The sequence below is a fragment of the Sphaeramia orbicularis genome, chromosome 8 (assembly GCF_902148855.1).
Source record: "Sphaeramia orbicularis chromosome 8, fSphaOr1.1, whole genome shotgun sequence".
NCBI lineage: Eukaryota > Metazoa > Chordata > Actinopteri > Kurtiformes > Apogonidae > Sphaeramia > Sphaeramia orbicularis.
This window is the reverse complement of record NC_043964.1, coordinates 34294898-34312261: the sequence shown is the minus strand read 5'-3', so window position 1 is coordinate 34312261 and position 17364 is coordinate 34294898. Positions and strand designations below refer to the sequence as shown.

Here is a 17364-nt window from a genome sequence, read left to right as displayed (position 1 = left end):
TGCTAAATGCAATATAATGTTTAAAAAAAAGAAAAAAAGAAGTAAAGTAATTAGGTTGTATATCAGACCATTTTGACTGAAATATAGGAGGTGATTGTACAATAAGAGGTTAAGTCACCGAATCCACAGTTAATACAACCTTTTCACCTTGTAGCAAGAATAGGATACCAAATTATTTATTAATTGAGTGTTGATTTATTGATTAATTTAATTATAGATTTATAACTAAGCTTAAACTTAAATCAACCCAAAACAATCATTTAGAAATCTTGCAAAGGTGATAGTTCGTGGACTGCACAGATGAACCCGAGTGTGAAAAATAGTACACAAAGCACAACTGAGGCAATGGATTTATACACATATAAATAATGTATTAACTAACTAAGACACGCACATAACATAGAGACAAGAGACAAATACGATAAAAGGAGCAGGAGATTATGGACAGGAGAATATGTAGATTAAGTTGGCAGATAGCTATATTCAAGATATTCTAACGTTAGTGAGGTTACGTTGAGGTAAACCTACTTAAATTGGAATAACACCAACTCAGATAAATCAGGAGCAAGTTTTCTTACAAGTTAGAGGCCTTCTGAAGGATGCAGGCTGGAGAGGCCTTGACGGCGGATGGATGAAGTCTTCTGACGTAGTTCGAAGCAGGAACAGGCTGTGAAGCGACGTGCTTGCGCTGGAGGCCTGAAGGTCTGGAGATCTGAAGTTCTGCTGGCTGGAGGAGGTTCACAGCTGGCTCTGGCGGCTGGTTCTGGAAAGCTCGCCAGGAGAAGTGGAGAACAGTGAAGATGGTAAAGCTCTTTGGAGAGCTTAGAAGGTGGAACAGCTCTGTGAGAGCCCAGAAGATGGACAAGACTCTTTGTGTAGGTGAGAGCCCGGGAGAGGTGGAGAAGACTCCGGAGATGGAAAAAACTCTGCTCTGCTCTGTGAGAGCCCAGAAGATGGACAAGACTCTGTTGAAAAGTTAGTTTCATTTACTTTTATAGTTTGTCCAAAAACCAACTCGGCACGCCTTCCTCGTGCATATTGATGAGTCATCGATGCCTCGGGGCGTTGCCTTCTTTGTCTGTTTTCGGCGGGAATTCAAAGTCCTTTGTATGTCATTTACATATCTCAAAGTATCACATTTCTCTTCCCTCTTGGGAAGACAGAGAGGGAGAGGATGTTGTGCAGCCTTGTAAGAAAACTTTGCATCCTTCAATAAGATCCTTAAATAAGATCACTTAAACTTTATACATCACCTGTAACCTCACTTAAGCATCAGTAAAATAATAGCATGATTATTCAGACATGCTATAAGCAGTGATACTCTTACTTTCACATAATTCACCGTGAACATGATCAGGACACACATATGTGAAACCACAGGTCAGGCAAATGGCTTAAGTATTACGTGCATAAAAGAGTTAACGTGCTGACTTAATCAACATTAACACATAGTGTAATACATTATTAACCTGGCACATAGAGTGATTTTGTCATTCAGTCCTTTGTTTGTTTCTGGGTTCATCTTCTCCTCTTGATAAGCAACATAATAAAACACAGATGTTGAGAGGACAAAGTCGACTAAGTGTAAACACCAAGTCCATTAGGCTCATTCCTTAAGATCATCTGTCTTCGTAAATGTCATTTGCAGAGGATGTCCATGCACTGACCTGCTAACCAACCAATCAGCATGGTTGTTCAGAAATTTGGTTTGACACGGAGAGGAAGATAATATAATTTATAATTCTGTTTTCGACTCTGTTCACTCACTCCACCGTCATGCGGCTACAACCTCTATTTGATATAAAGTAAATACTACAACTCCTACTTTTACTACTAATACTAGTCATAATAATAATACTAATAATAATAATAATAAACTAACTCCTGTCTTTGAAGCTTTTTATGCCCCTTCGTGTGAAAACCAAAGAAGGAGTTGATGCAAAACTTAGATGTCCTCCACCTCTACTTATGTGAGTGCAGAGAGGACAACAGAGAACAGAGCAGTTGAACATGATGGACTATAGGACAGGACTGCTGCTTTTCATTATCTGCTGGGCAGGTGAAGATACCAAACAATTAATAACAAATCCATCTGGAGTCAAACTGTGATGCAGGTCTAATGCACTTTTTCTCCTTGAACAGGTGTTGATGGTCAGACTCTGACTGAATCTGAACCTGCAGTAAAAAGACCTGGAGAATCTCAGACTGACCTGTACAACATCTGGTCTGTCAGTCAGTGGCAATGCTATGGCCTGGATCAGACAGGCTCCTGGAAAAGGACTGGAGTGGATTGCTACTATGTATAGTGGTGGGAGCATTTCCTATTCCCAGTCAGTCCAAGGCCGTTTCACCATCTCCAGAGACAACGGCAGAAACCAGCTGTATCTGCAGATGAACAGTCTGAAAACTGAGGATTCTGCTGTTTATTATTGTGCACGAGAGACACAGTGACTGGAGTTAGTGAAGAAGCTGTACAAAATCCTAATTCATGCAGTATAATTAACTTATCGCTTTCTAACAAACATACACCTCCTCTTTCATCACTTGATTCTCTTTTTCAATATCCTCATCTGTTGAATTTTCTATGTATTTTTTCTGCAACTTTACTTTAGCATCACATGCAAACATCTTCAATTAATTTAGGAGTTTTCATTTAAAAACTACAAACCTCTAAAGAGTTACAATCTTATGATTCAATAATTTTTGAGTTACTTTGGTTTTTGATGTGGAAAGAAAAAATATTTTTATAAAACATGAACACAGATTCTTCATGTAACCAAAGTTGGTTAGTTAGTTAGTTAGTTATTACCTCCGCCAAGGAGGTTATGTTTTTGCCAGAGTTTGTTTGTCTGTTTGTTTGTTTGTTTGTCTGTCCGTTAGTGTGCAACATAACTCAAAAAGTTATGGACAGATTTGGATGAAATTTTCAGGGTTTGTTGGAAATGGGATAAGGAAGAAATGATTAATTTTGGTGGTTAATGGGGGTGAGGGGGCCCATGGGGGGGGCCACTGATCAGCCTTGGAGGAGGTCTCCGCTCTCCGAGTGCTTCTAGTTATAAATGGATTCATTTCCAAATGCAGTTTCAACAGCATCATAGTTAGGATACTTATACTGTGTTCCGTACTGATTATGAAAAAGCTCTAATTGTTTATTCAACAATATGTAAATGACTATTAGTTATAATGAAGTGATGTGTGTTTGTGTCAGTTAGAGGAGATCCCTGCAGTTCATCTACATCATCAGTCATGTTCTCTGTAGCTCTGATACTGCTGTTGGCATCTGGATCCTGTGAGAAACTGTGACTTTACTAAACACATGGTAAACATGTATCAGTCAGATGAATGATGGAGATAATGTTGGTTTGTGTTTCCACAGGTGTGTACAGTATAGACCTGATCCAGCCAGACTCAGTGGTCCTGCAGCCTGGACACACTTTGACCATCAGCTGTCAGGTCTCTGGTTATTCTCTGACTGACGACAGCTATGCAACAGGTTGGATCAGACAGCGTGAAGGAAAACCAATGGACTGGATTTTCCACCTGTGGGGTGGAGGAGGTCTACCACAGAATGATGCTTTTAAGAACAAATTTAGCTTCAGCAGGGACACATCTGCCAGAACAGTAACTATTACAGCACAAAACCTACAGCCTGAAGACACAGCTGTTTATTACTGTGTACCTTACCGCACAGTGACACAAACACCAACAGACCTGCACAAATACCCAAACCATCCAGACTGTATTACACATGACCCCAGAAAGAAATAAAGAGTACATATACTGTAGAAAAGAACTTTTTTTAAGACATCAGTTGAATTTGAAGTCTACGGAAGCGTATTGCATTCACACAAAAAATAATTTCGGCTCTGTTTTTCTGAATTAATGAGATAATTATCTCATAATTACGAGAAAAAATAAGTTTAAAAAAAAAAAATCAGCGCTGTTTTTCTGAGTTTACGAGTACGGAGCCCGGGAAGGGACATGAGAAAAAAATGTATTGCGTTGTAACGCAATAGTTCAAAAGTATTGCGTTATAATGCAATAGTTTTTGCGTTATAATGCAAAAGTATTGCGTTTAAACGCAAAAGTATTGCGTTATAACGCAATAGTTTTTGCATTGGGATCTGCATTCGGGATCGGACAGGTCGGTCAGGTCAGACACACCTGTACCTGCAGTCCTGTGCCCTATGCATGTGTAGTTTAGATGACCGTAACTCTTTCATTATTTGTCCGATCGGAAAAATTCCAACAGTTTCTGAAACCTGAGACACTGTGCTTTATGGACATTCTTGGGTCAATGCGAAAATTTCACGGGCACCCGTTCTAGAAGCCGCAAAATAAGCCATTCGGTGACGGGGAGCACACAGCAGAGCGGATTCACGGAGCGGAGAACCGGAGCGCATAACGGAGATCTAGTGTTGGAAAATGTAAGCAAAACGGACATCCCAAGTTCCATGACCCCCCTGGAGGTTTACGGATGGATTTGGGACTGAAGGAGCGACTGATGGAGCAACATCTGAAGAAGAAAGGTAAAGTTCACGCAGTTCCATTTAGTGGATTTTCTACATGACTGAAGCACTGTCTGTTTTTTTCCATGTAGTTTTTACTTGTTTCACTTTAGTATATGTGTAAATTGACGCTTATACTGCATTGTGGTTTTATAGAATAAAGTACGACCCATGTAGAATATGTTTTAGTTTGGAGTATGTTGGACTTTCTGTGCGTAAAAGTGCGCATGACGCTCTACAAAGTAAGAGCGCGTACGCTGATGTTCGGTGACTTTTTTCTTCAATAGTGCAATTTGACCTTGTTTTGATTGTCTGATACATTGTTCTGTGTGTGTTATTTTTCCATGTGTCCACCGGAAGTTACATTCAAGGATGAAGAGGGAGAAGTCACGGGGACGCGCAAAGGCTCTGGTGATGAGAGCAGAGACTGAAGACTGTCACACACATGGAAAAATAACACACATAGAACAATGTATCAGAAAAACAAAACAAGGTCAAATTCCACTAAACTCAACTAAAACAATTCTTAAATAATTAATTACCTTCCTGTGACTTTGTTTTAATGTGATATCAGTTCCCAAACCTTTGTTTTTGTTTTGTTTTTTTCTTGGTTTTTTTTGTTTGTTTGTTTTTTTTTTTCATTACATAATGAATCAAGCAAAATGTTTCAGGACTCCTGAAGGAATCGATTACTCTTGAGAACAACCCAAGTTTTTCCCTTTTATACCAGTAGGGGGAGGTCTATGCAAAGTTTTATTGCTTATAAATGCAGCACAATCAACTCTCACAGCATTTGTCAAAGAACAACTGGGAGAGTTTTTCATCTAAATAGAACTGATCATCATTCATAATGGAAAATACACTCACATGGACTGTATTTGTGTTTATACTTCACATACATGGTAAAAGGATCATGTACTTGAACACATTTAAATGACTCTGTGTTAAATATCGAACCTGTGATACAGTGTATTTGATTCCTTTTTTCTTTGTTTACAGGAGTTTGGTGTGAGATCAAACTGGACCAGTCATCCTCTGAGGTGAAAAGACCTGGAGACACAGTGCAGATGTCATGTGTCATTTCTGGTTATAGCATGACGAGCAGAAACATCCACTGGATACGACAGAGGCCGGGACAAGCTCTGGAATGGATTGGGAGAATGGACACAGGCAGTAATTCTCCTCTCTATGGCAGCTCTTTCCAAAGACGTTTCACCATGGCTGAAAATGTTCCCAGCAGCACTCAGTACCTGGAAATCACCAGTCTGACAACAGACGATTCTGCTGTTTACTTCTGTGCTCGCAGACACAGTGACTGAAGACAGTGGAGCAGCTGAATAAAAACCTGTGCACACACACATTAAGGGTTTGAGTCAAACAATATTATCTCAAAAGTACATGAATGAATTTCACAACACATTTGTTCAGTTTCCACTAAATATTATGTCCAGAAATATTTAGAACTAAAGAGTCGACTTCACATGAAGAAAAAAATGACAGGAGAAACATTTGACCAAAACATGACTTTGAGGATTGTTTTCAGTCTAAAATGTTGGTTTATTGTATGAAATGATGAGCAGACAATACTGAATAAAAACTGATGTTAATAAATAATTTTTCATGGTTCAAACAAACAAACCATCTCTTTCAAACAGTGCTGTCACTGAAGTGTTGTTTTCTCTTTATGAGATTTTTAGTAAATGACTATATGCACTAACTGTGGTGCATGTTGATGAGAATTAAAACATTTTCAATTCCAGTCTTATTTTTCAGTTTTGAGAATGTTTTTTTTCCTTGAAGCTTCATGATTTTTTGCATATTTATGACTTTAAAACATCTGCAATTACTGTCTAAGTGTTTTAAATCTGTACATCTGCAGAAAACTCTTGATGTAATGACAAAATATTATCAGATAGTTAACATACATGCACAATAATCTCGTATAATTCCGCACTGATGAATATCATTTATTAATTTCTTTTACTTATTTTTCAATCACATGAAATTATGATGCATTTTTGTCAGTTAAAATTTTAATTAAATTCATGTCATATGTAGTGACCAAAAGCATCTATGGATCTAAAATGTTTTATAACCATTGAACCAATTATCCTGTTAATACATGTAAATAATTGGTGTGAAATGCAGTTTCTCAGCTTTTCATGAACATCAGATATGACCCATTTGGACATTCAGACTCTTTAGTGAATGTGGAAACACTTTCATCTGCTGCAGCATTGATTCACCAGTAAAACCCATGGAGTCTGACAAATAACAGTAGTTATAAAAGGTTTTATTTAGGTTTAGTCAATAATATATTTTGATTTTCAGTTAAACCATTGAATTTAATCTGCACCTTTATGAACATCTACACAACCAGTAAATGAAATAAAGGAAAACTGCTGAGAGAAATATCATAATGAACAGTGATAAAGGAAGAGTTAAATATAGGAAGTCACAACAAAAATAGTTCTATGTCTTTGAGGGTAAATAATATTCTCACAACTGCTATTTACTGTATTGGAGGTGAAAGTCTTTTTTATTTAATATTAAAATGACCTCATTATTATTCAGTAGGTTCACTATGAATCTGATGTAGGAGGAGCTACTGTAAACAAATTGTCCCCAGAGTCCAGTACAGATTCTATTTAAAGCAGAATCATGGATTTCAGCCTTAAACACACTGTAAACATGGCTGACAGAATGAGAACATTCTTGGTGTTTGCTGTGTTGGTGTTAACAGGTGTTCAAGGCTGGAGCATAACACAGTCTGACCCAGTAGTGACCAGACCAGGAGAGTCTCACAGACTGACCTGTACAGCAACTGGACTGTCCTTCAGCAGCTACTATATGGGTTGGATCAGACAGGCTCCTGGAAAAGGACTGGAGTGGATCGCTGCTGTTGATGCTGGTGGTAGTAGCAAATACTATTCCCAGTCAGTCCAAGGTCGTTTCACCATCTCCAGAGACAACAGCAAAGAGCAGCTGTATCTGCAGATGAACAGTCTGAAAACGGAAGATTCTGCTGTTTATTATTGTGCTCGAGAGACACAGTGACTGGAGTTAGTGAAGCAGCTGTACAAAATCTGTACCCTGTATGTAATATAGTGAGCTCATCATGAAACATTCCTCTCTTTAATCTTCAACTGATTTTCTCTTTCAAAATCATTATCTGTGGAGCTCTTTAGCATTGTACACAAACATCTTTGATTCAGCTAGAATTTTTATGTATAAACTAAAAACATGCATCAAAAGAGTTACAATGTCGTGATACAATGATTTTTTTTGGTCACTTTAGCTTTTGATTTGGAAGAAAATGAATTTTTAGTAAATGTATCAAATTTAAACACACAGATTCCACTCTTCATCGTGACCATAGTTAGTCTATATGAACTGATCCAGTTTATAAAGGCTTAAAGCAAATGGTGCTTTAAAGAACACATTTAGCTTAAACAGGTCAGTGCACAGTGACACCAACACCAACAGATCTGCACAAATATCCAAACCATCCAGACTTTAATACACATGACCCCTGAAACAAATAAAGAGTACATATAAAGTAGAAAAGAACAATGTTTTTTTCAAGATATGAGTTGAATTTTTTCTTTTAATTTAACATCAGTTCCCAAACATCTGTTGTTTTTTTTTGTTTTGTTTTTTTGTTTTTTTGCTTTTTTAACTGCTAACAGTTATACAATAATTATTATATTTTTAGATGTGTATATTTTGCAAATGTCTGCACAGGTAAGAGCATTTCCTGAGGTTTGACTTTCACTGAACAGTTTGAGACAAATCAGTGATTTCTTATCTCAAGTAATAATCACATTGAAAACGTCAGCAGTCAATGCACGTTTTTTTTTTTTGTTTTTTTTTTTGACAACTCTCAGTCTTGATTTAATTACTGTTTGCTGCCAAATTATTCGTTTTTCCAGTTGTTTTTTTTTTTCATAGAGCCTAGTCTTTTACCATTATGCAATCATCATTGTTAGATCAAAATAGAAATTTCACTCCTTGAAAAAAGACATAATTCACTGTAGACATGAACTGCATAGAAAGTACAGGGGTTGGACAAAATAATGGAAACACCTTCACCTCAAGATGATAATGCCCCAATCCATACAGCTACAATTGTTAAAGAATGGCATGAGGAACATTCTAATGAAGTTGAGCATCTCGTATGGCCGGCACAGTCCCCAGACCTCAACATTATTGAGCATTTATGGTCAGTTTTAGAGATTCAAGTAAGACGTCGATTTCTACCACCATCGTCTCTAAAAGAGTTGGAGGGTATTCTAACTGAAGAATGGCTTAAAATTCCTTTGGAAACAATTCACAAGTTGTATGAATCAATACCTCGGAGAATTGAGGCTGTAATTGCCGTAAAAGGCGGACCTACACCATATTAAATTATGTTTTGTTGATTTTTTAAGGTGTTTCCATTATTTTGTCCAACCCCTGTATTTCTAAAATTTTAAGCTCATACTCTTGCTTTTAAAAAGACTCTAAACTCACTTGACTGTTGTTGTAACTCTTTGAACAATAAGGTCATGCACAGTTTTAGCAGTTTTGGTAACTACTTGTACAGTAAATATTCATGAGATGGTCATTACCACACACATTACCCACAACATTATGTGTCCAAGCCAAATGTTTTGCAAATGTCCCAAATTCAGACATGGAGGACTAAACACGATGCCTATTGGTTCCTTCTGTGGGGAGGAGTCAATGTAAAACTCTGATGTTCTTCGCCTCTACTTATGTGACTGCAGAGAGGACGACAGAGAACAGCAGACCCACAGTTTAACATGATGGACTATAGGACAGGACTGTTGTTTTTAACTGTCTTCTGGACAGGTGAAGATATTCAACACTATTGTGAAAACATTTTCAATAAAAATGTACTAGTTTGTAGACACTGAGACGCTGTGTTTATGTCTTACAGGTGTTGATGGTCAGACTCTGACAGAATCTGGATCTGCAGTAAAAAGTCCTGGAGAATCCCACAGACTGACCTGTACAACATCTGGATTCACATTCAGTAGCCACTGGATGCACTGGGTCAGACAGGCTCCTGGAAAAGGACTAGAGTGGATCGCTGCTGTTGACTATGGTGGTAGTAGCAAATACTATTCCCAGTCAGTCCAAGGCCGTTTCACCATCTCCAGAGACAATGGCAGGAACCAGCTGTATCTGCAGATGAACAGTCTGAAAACTGAAGATTCTGCTGTTTATTATTGTGCTCGTGATCCACAGCATCTGGAGTTAGTGAAGCAGCTGTACAAAATCCTCAAAAACGATAGTGTAGTAGTTACTTTATATAAACACTAGTGGGCTGTCAATATCAAGTTGCTGTCTCCTGCATCCACAGACATTACAATCAGTTCCATAATCATGAATTTCCACTAGAGTGAGTGATTAGTGAAAATAAATGATCAAATGTTAAATATAATTTTGCATGAGGTTGTGTTTGAGGTTAATGTACAAGTTATATTGTATTAAACAGAGCCTGTAGTGCTCCTCATTGAGTAAATATAGTTTTAAAACACCCTTACAATTTTACACAAGCTCAAATATTATCATGAAATACTTGTGGAAAAATCTTTTTTGCATTTTAAAATGTGTGGCTGCATCAGACAGGCACAAACAAAAGTAAATGCTTTTTATTATTATTATTATTATTATTATTATTATTATTATTATTATTATTATTATTGTTAACATGAAAGCATTTACAAAACTAAATTCTTAACAGTTTCCACATGTCATGACCTATCTGTGTTTCATTACGTTGCTGAAACATCCAGATCTCACCTCGATAGAACAGAGCATGTGCAGAAGGGAGCATGTGGGTTTGAAGAATGAAACAAAATGGACTTCAATGACATAAGAGTGACTGTTAATGCAATATATCACAAATGCATAGAGTATCCAAAACCCCTTTTCACTACTGTATATTGTACTTACAGGACGTGCAATACAACTCACAGTGAGTGAATGAGAACTTACTTTGATCCACACATCACACACTGTTACTGCCACTTTCTCACAAACATGCCCAAACTGGCTGATCACACTTAACCCTTAAAGACCCAAAGAGCCACTGGCAACCAAAAGCATCTACTGATCTGAAATGTTTAATGCCTGTTGTTCCACTAATCCTATCAATACATGTAAATAATTGGTGAAAAATGCAGTTTGTCATCTTTTCATGGTCATCAAATATGACCCATTTGGTTCGTTCAGAGCCTCCGTAGTTACCATGGAAACACTGTCATCTTCTACAACATTGATTCACCAGTAAAAGTTGGATCAAGAATTGGATCAATGACAGTGGATGGAAATGCTTGTTTTTATACTCAGTTATTTATATCTTTGCTGAAAAAGTCACTTTTCTTCAATGTTCTCTGTTTTTGTAATAATATTTTAGTATGGATTTAACCCATAAAGACCCAAACATCTACTGGTGACCAAAAGCATCTCCTGATCTAAACTGTTTAATACCTGTTGATCCCCTAATCCTGTCAATACATGTAAATATTGGTGGAAAATGCAGTTCATCATCTTTTCATGGTCATCAGATATGACCTATTTGAATGTTCAGAGGCTCCGTAGTGAACCCTCAACTTTAATCTGAGTTTTAATGAACAACTACATGATCAGCAAATTAAATATAGGAAAATACCTGATACATACTTATAAAATGCAAAATACAGAGGATAAAAATATAATAATTGGTTTTAAATCACTTAAGAAAGGTTAAATACAGAGAAAAAATAATTTGCCACATAAAAGTAGCACTGGGTCTTTGTTAATGCTCAGTTTTAACTCTAATAATAAAGTACAAGTTACTACTACCTGATAGTGCTGCTTATTTTCAATTACATACATGCTAACGTCACTGTCTCAAAAGTACACTCACAAGGACTTCCGGTTGGGCGGTTTAATGGAGTAGACGCGTTTCGCAACGCTCCCCAAACTTTATAACTTCTACCTGGTCACTCACACCCTGAACTATTTTTTTTCTTTTCTTTGCCCTTCATATACGATATTGCGGCCGAACCATGCCTCCAAAAACAAAAAAGGACAACCAGGAACGAGAAGATGCGGCTAATGTTAACACCTTTACAGCCGTGCTAACTGCTAAGCTAGCTGAGATGAAAAGTGAACTGTTGGCTGAGATCAAGGACACCTACACGAGGTATGAGGCAAATCTTCGTACTGTCCAGACCACTGTCGATGACCATGAGGAGCGCATCACCAGTCTGGAACAGTTCGCGAACGTTACCAGCCAAGAGTTATCCGATGCACGAGCCGAGCTAGCAGCAATAGCTGAGGAGAATGTTAAGCTAAAGGCTAAGCTAATCAACCTTTCCGGACGAAGCCGCCGTAATAATGTGAGAATCATTGGTTTGCCAGAGCAGACTGAGGACCAAACGAGACCAACAGCCTTCTTTTCTCAGCTACTTTTCGAAGTGTTTGGTGCGGACATTTTGTCGTCGCCCCCGGAGCTTGACAGGGCCCACCGTGCGCAACCCGCTCGGCTAGCATCTTCCGGTAGACCGCGGCAAGTTGTGATTTGTTTCCATCACTTCCAAACCCGGGAGCTGGTGGTGCGGGCAGCACGACAACTGCGAGGCAAACTGAAATACAAAGGCGCGCCCATTCACATCTTCGAGGACTACGCTCCGGAGGTCTTGGAACAACGCAGCCAATACCGAGACGTGATGAAGAGGCTGTACGAGTTGGGCTACAAGCCTGCCCTGAGATACCCAGCTAAGCTATTTGTTGTGCTCGAAGATGGATCAAAGAAGCATCTCTCCTCCTTGAAAGAAGCCGTGAAGTTAGCGTCTCGCCAACGTGATCAAGGTGAATCAGAAGTGAAATGACTTTTGTATCTATGGTTACTCGAAGGAGACATGTTCAGTTGCAGTTAGACTGTTTGAAACGGTAATTACACTGTGATTGAAACTATTGTTGAAGGTCTTTACACGGGTTTACTCTGTCAATATGAAAGCTGGTTCTTTGCCTTTCTAGTTGGTATATGTCCACTTATTTCATGGAAGTGAGTCTACATGTAAATGCGCCTTGTTGCATTCTATAACTGTTCATTCAGAAGGGATTGGGATGGATATGTACATATAGATATAAATATATTTTCTCATGAACACTTGTTTAATTTTCTATAATATAGATATTTTCTTTTTTTCTTCCAAATTTATTTTGTATATTTATATTTTCTTTTATATGGAAAGTAAGCTATTTTGTATTGTTTTACATTGACTATAATTTTGAAACAATCTTCTATAACCTTTTTTTTTTTTTTTTTTTTTTCTTTTCGGTTTAATAGATTAGATATAAGTGTTCTGTTTTCATTCCTAAGAAACTTTTATAAACAGTTTTGGACTTTCATGACCATTATCGGGATACCCTAATGTTGGGGACTGGGACTTTTGGAACTTCGACCTAAGTTGGAAACTCTACAGGTGTGTTTAACATCTTTGTGCAATGGACACTGGATTTTTACGTATGTATGGGGTTTTTTCGGCCATCAGGGGTTTTGTTTTTTTTCTTTTTTTTTTTTTTTTTGGGTTTTTTTTTTTTTTTTTTTTTCTGTTTGTTTGTTTCTTTCTTTCTTTTTCTCATTCTACTTTTTCAGAAACCTGTCATGCCCACCTTGCTTCCTCAGATTCCCGGGGAAGGCTCAACACTTCCTTTCCTCATTTCTGTAAACGACACAAGGTATGGCAGCCGCAAGTACCACACTTAGACTTGTTTCATGGAATGTGAAGGGAATGGGAAACACAATTAAATTGCAACGTGTAATGACCCATTTAGACCAGCTCAAAGGTGATATTTATTTCATCCAGGAGACTCACATGCTCAATAAATATGTTACACGAATTAAAAAACACTGGGTTGGGAACATTTTTCACTCAACATTTAATGGTAAAGCCAGGGGGGCTGCCATAATTATCCGTAAAGGCCTTCCCTTTATATTGGAGAAATCAGTTTTGGACCCAAATGGTAGATATGTTATGGTTTCTGGGCGACTTCGGGAGATGCCATTTCTTTTTGTTTGTGTTTATGGTCCTAATTGGGATGACAGTTTTTTTATGTCAAAGCTCTTCTCCTCTTTCCCGGACATTGAAAATCACCATATAATTGTGGGAGGTGATTTTAATCTGGTACAAGACCCTTTATTGGATAGATCCTCTAACAAACCTACTCCTCTCACAAAGGCGGCAAAGACGTTACTTACTCTGTCCCAACAGTTTGGGCTCACTGATCCATGGAGGCATAAATTCTCAATGTCCAAAGCCTTCTCGTTTTTCTCACATGTCCATCGTTCTTATTCCTGGATCGATTTTTTTCTCTTAGATGTCAGACTTTTACCCAAAATAGTCTCCACTGATTATCATACCATTGCAATATCAGATCATGCACCGGTCTCTCTTGATTTAGCATTGCCCTTTCAACTAGCCTTGATTAAACAATGGAGATTTAATTCTGTTCTTTTAGCTGAGGAAAACTATGGAGAATTCTTGCATTCACAACTCTCCTTATTTTTTGAATTAAATGATGTGCAGGGTATAAGTAGAAGCAGTCTTTGGGAGGCGTCCAAAGCCTACATTAGAGGCCAACTTATTTCCTTTGTTTCCAATAAGAAGAAAAGTGAGACTTCCCGCATTAATCAGCTTCTGGTGGAAATTAAGGAAGTTGACCAACAGTGCGCTGCCGGTCCTGACCCTGATCTTTATAAAAAACGACTCTCTTTACAGACAGAACTTGACTTGATCTCTACTACAGCTGTTAGAGCTACCCTACTTAAATCTAGACAGCGTTTTTATGAATCGGGAGACAAGGCCGGTAAGCTTCTTTCATATCAAGCTCGTCCTGAGGCATCATCTAGAATTATACCAGTAATAAGATCTAACTCGGGTGTAGTTCTCACTGACCCTAACAGCATAAATAATGCCTTTGTAGAGTTTTATACTGCTCTTTATACATCAGATTGTCCACCTCCCCCAGATAATATACTAGACACGATAAACTTTCCTCGCATAACAGAAGAATCAGCAGAAATGCTAGGCGCGCCCATTACTATTCTAGAAGTCCAAGAGGCCATAAGCTCCCTTCAAAGTGGCAAGTCACCAGGTCCTGATGGCTTTACCACAGAATATTACAAAGCTTTTTCTCCTTTACTCAGCCCTTTTCTTAAAGATATGTATAATGAGGCCTTTTCTCGTGGTCGACTACCCAACACTCTGTCGGAGGCCACAATCTCCCTGCTTCTTAAGAAGGATAAAGACCCTTTATCATGTAGCAGCTATAGACCAATATCTTTGCTGAATGTTGATTTTAAGATTTTGACAAAGGTTCTGGCATCACGCTTACAGCGGGTTCTGCCCCTAATCATAGATCTGGATCAGACTGGTTTCATGCCAAATAGGGAATCCTTATGTAACACCAGGAGGCTTTTAAATATTATCACCACCCCTGGGGCTGCAGTGCCTGAAGTTGTTGTGTCTCTCGACGCTGAGAAGGCCTTCGACAGGGTGGAGTGGGGCTTCCTGTACAATGTGTTGACCAAATTTGGACTGGGTAGGGCCTTTGTTGACTGGGTGAGACTTCTCTACTCTTCGCCCCGGGCTTCAATTCAGACAAACGATACACTCTCCCCTTCCTTTCCTTTATGCCGTGGTACCAGACAGGGCTGTCCCCTGTCCCCTTTGTTGTTTGTCTTGGCTATTGAGCCCTTGGCCATCTGGTTACGTTCAGAGGCCTCCTTTAAAGGTATAACGAGACATGACACAACTCACAAAGTCTCGTTATATGCGGACGACCTTCTTCTTTATGTTTCAGACCCTATTTCTTCTTTTCCTACGATTTTAAATGTTCTAAATGAATACGGCAGCATATCGGGTTATAAACTTAATTACCAAAAAAGCGAACTCATGCCTGTCAATGCACTTGCCAAATCGCTTTCTCCCACAATAGTTCCATTTCGTTGGTCAAGCAATGGTTTTCGATATTTAGGCATCCAAATTACACCTTCTTTTTCAGACCTGTATCGCGTGAATCTGACCCCTTTGATAGAGAAGACAGAGGCTGACTTTGCTCGCTGGTCAACTCTGCCTATTTCGCTTGCGGGGCGAATTAGCTTGGTGAAGATGGTGGTTCTCCCCAGGTTTCTTTATATGTTTCAGCACCTCCCAATATTTCTTAGTAAATCCTTTTTTGTTAGATTAGATAAGATTGTTTCAACCTTTCTGTGGGCTGGTAAACCAGCAAGAATTCGCAGATCGGTTTTACAGTCTCCTAAAGAGAGAGGAGGGTTTGCCCTTCCGATCTTTAGATATTACTATTGGGCTGCGAATGTACAGAAAATGCTATTTTGGATGATTGATGAGGAAGATTCTGCTCCGGTCTGGGTGCATTTGGAGAAAACGTCTTCTCAATTCTCTTTTCATTCTATCCTGTGTTCACAGTTTCCCCTTCCACGCTTAATTGGTTGTCCTGTTGCTTCAACTTCTCTGAAAATATGGAATCAGATCAGGAAGCAGTTTGGCCTTTTGAGCCCTTCTGCCCTGACATCAGTGTTTAGAAACTGTATGTTTAGACCATCTCAAGACAAGGGATTTAAAATCTGGCATGATCACGGGATTAAGTCAATTATGGATTTGTATATTGACGATGTATTCTCCTCCTTTGACCAATTGTCTGCTAAGTATCACCTTCCAAGCCATAATTTTTTCCGTTTTTTTCAAGTCCGGGATTATGTGAAGAAATTATTTCCACATTTTCCAAATCGTCCTCCAGAAACACTATTAGACTCTCTTCTTTCTGTTGACCCTACCATTAGAGGGTGTATTTCAATAATTTACAAACTTATATGGTCAGAAACATTAACATTTTCAGATGCACTTAAAACTGAATGGGAAGAGAGTCTTAGTATTTCAATCACAGAGCAACAGTGGAATTCCGCACTGAGCCTTGTTCACCTGTCTTCGATTTGTGCTAAGCATAGATTAATTCAATGTAAGGTTATTCACAAGATTCACTACACTAACTCACGATTAGCCAAGATTTTTCCTTCTGTAAGTGACGAATGTGGCCGATGCCATCTCTCTCCTGCCAATCACTCTCATATGTTCTGGGCATGTCCTAACTTGGGACCATTTTGGGCAGAAATATTTCACACACTAACTGAAGCATATGGTTTTTTTGTTGCTCCTAATCCTATCGCTGCAATTTTTGGTGTTTATCCTGCTTCAAATCTACCAAAAGCGCTGAAGCGGGCTATAGCATTTACCACACTCTTAGCCCGAAGGTTGATTCTACTTAATTGGAAGGTCTCCCATCCCCCTTCACATATCCGGTGGGTACATGAGGTGCTTTACAATCTTAAGGTTGAAAAGTTGAGATTTTCTCTTAGAGGCTCAATTAAATTATTTCATACCACTTGGGATCCATTCTTACAGTATTTCAATTCTTTAAATTTTCCTCAGAATATAGATGATTAAGCATCATGGAGAAAGAGGGGAAAGGAGTGGAATAGAGGGAATGAGAAACTGTGTAGTCTTTTCCTTTCTTTTATTTCTGTTTACTATACTAATTCTTTTACTTTTATGATTTGAGTTCCTTTATCATTATTGTTTTTTGTTTTGTTTTGTTTTGTTCTTTTTTTTTTTTCTTTTTTTTTTCCTTTGGCCTGTGGGTTGGGTGGGTGGGAAGGAATGGGTGTTGACAGTCAGATATATCACTCTTGATTGTGCATTGACTGCTACAAATTGATATGTCTGTCGTGTTTATTGAAAACGTTCAATAAATATAGTGGGAAAAAAAAAAAAAAGTA

The 17364-nt window shown here is 38.4% G+C and overlaps 3 gene segments (V, D, J or C); all 3 read left to right on the top strand.

Annotated features, from left to right (window-relative positions):
• The first annotated feature begins 3237 nt into the window (after positions 1-3237).
• On the top strand, positions 3238-3768 carry LOC115424825 (Ig heavy chain V region MC101-like). The segment is given in 2 exon segments: positions 3238-3289; positions 3377-3768. Coding segments are annotated over 2 exon segments (435 nt in total).
• A 1544-nt stretch (positions 3769-5312) lies between these two features.
• LOC115424824 (immunoglobulin heavy variable 1-24-like) lies at positions 5313-5827 on the top strand. The segment is given in 2 exon segments: positions 5313-5410; positions 5508-5827. Coding segments are annotated over 2 exon segments (372 nt in total).
• Positions 5828-9181: 3354 nt separating this feature from the next.
• On the top strand, positions 9182-9836 carry LOC115424823 (immunoglobulin heavy variable 3-30-3-like). The segment is given in 2 exon segments: positions 9182-9362; positions 9451-9836. Coding segments are annotated over 2 exon segments (435 nt in total).
• Positions 9837-17364: the final 7528 nt, after the last annotated feature.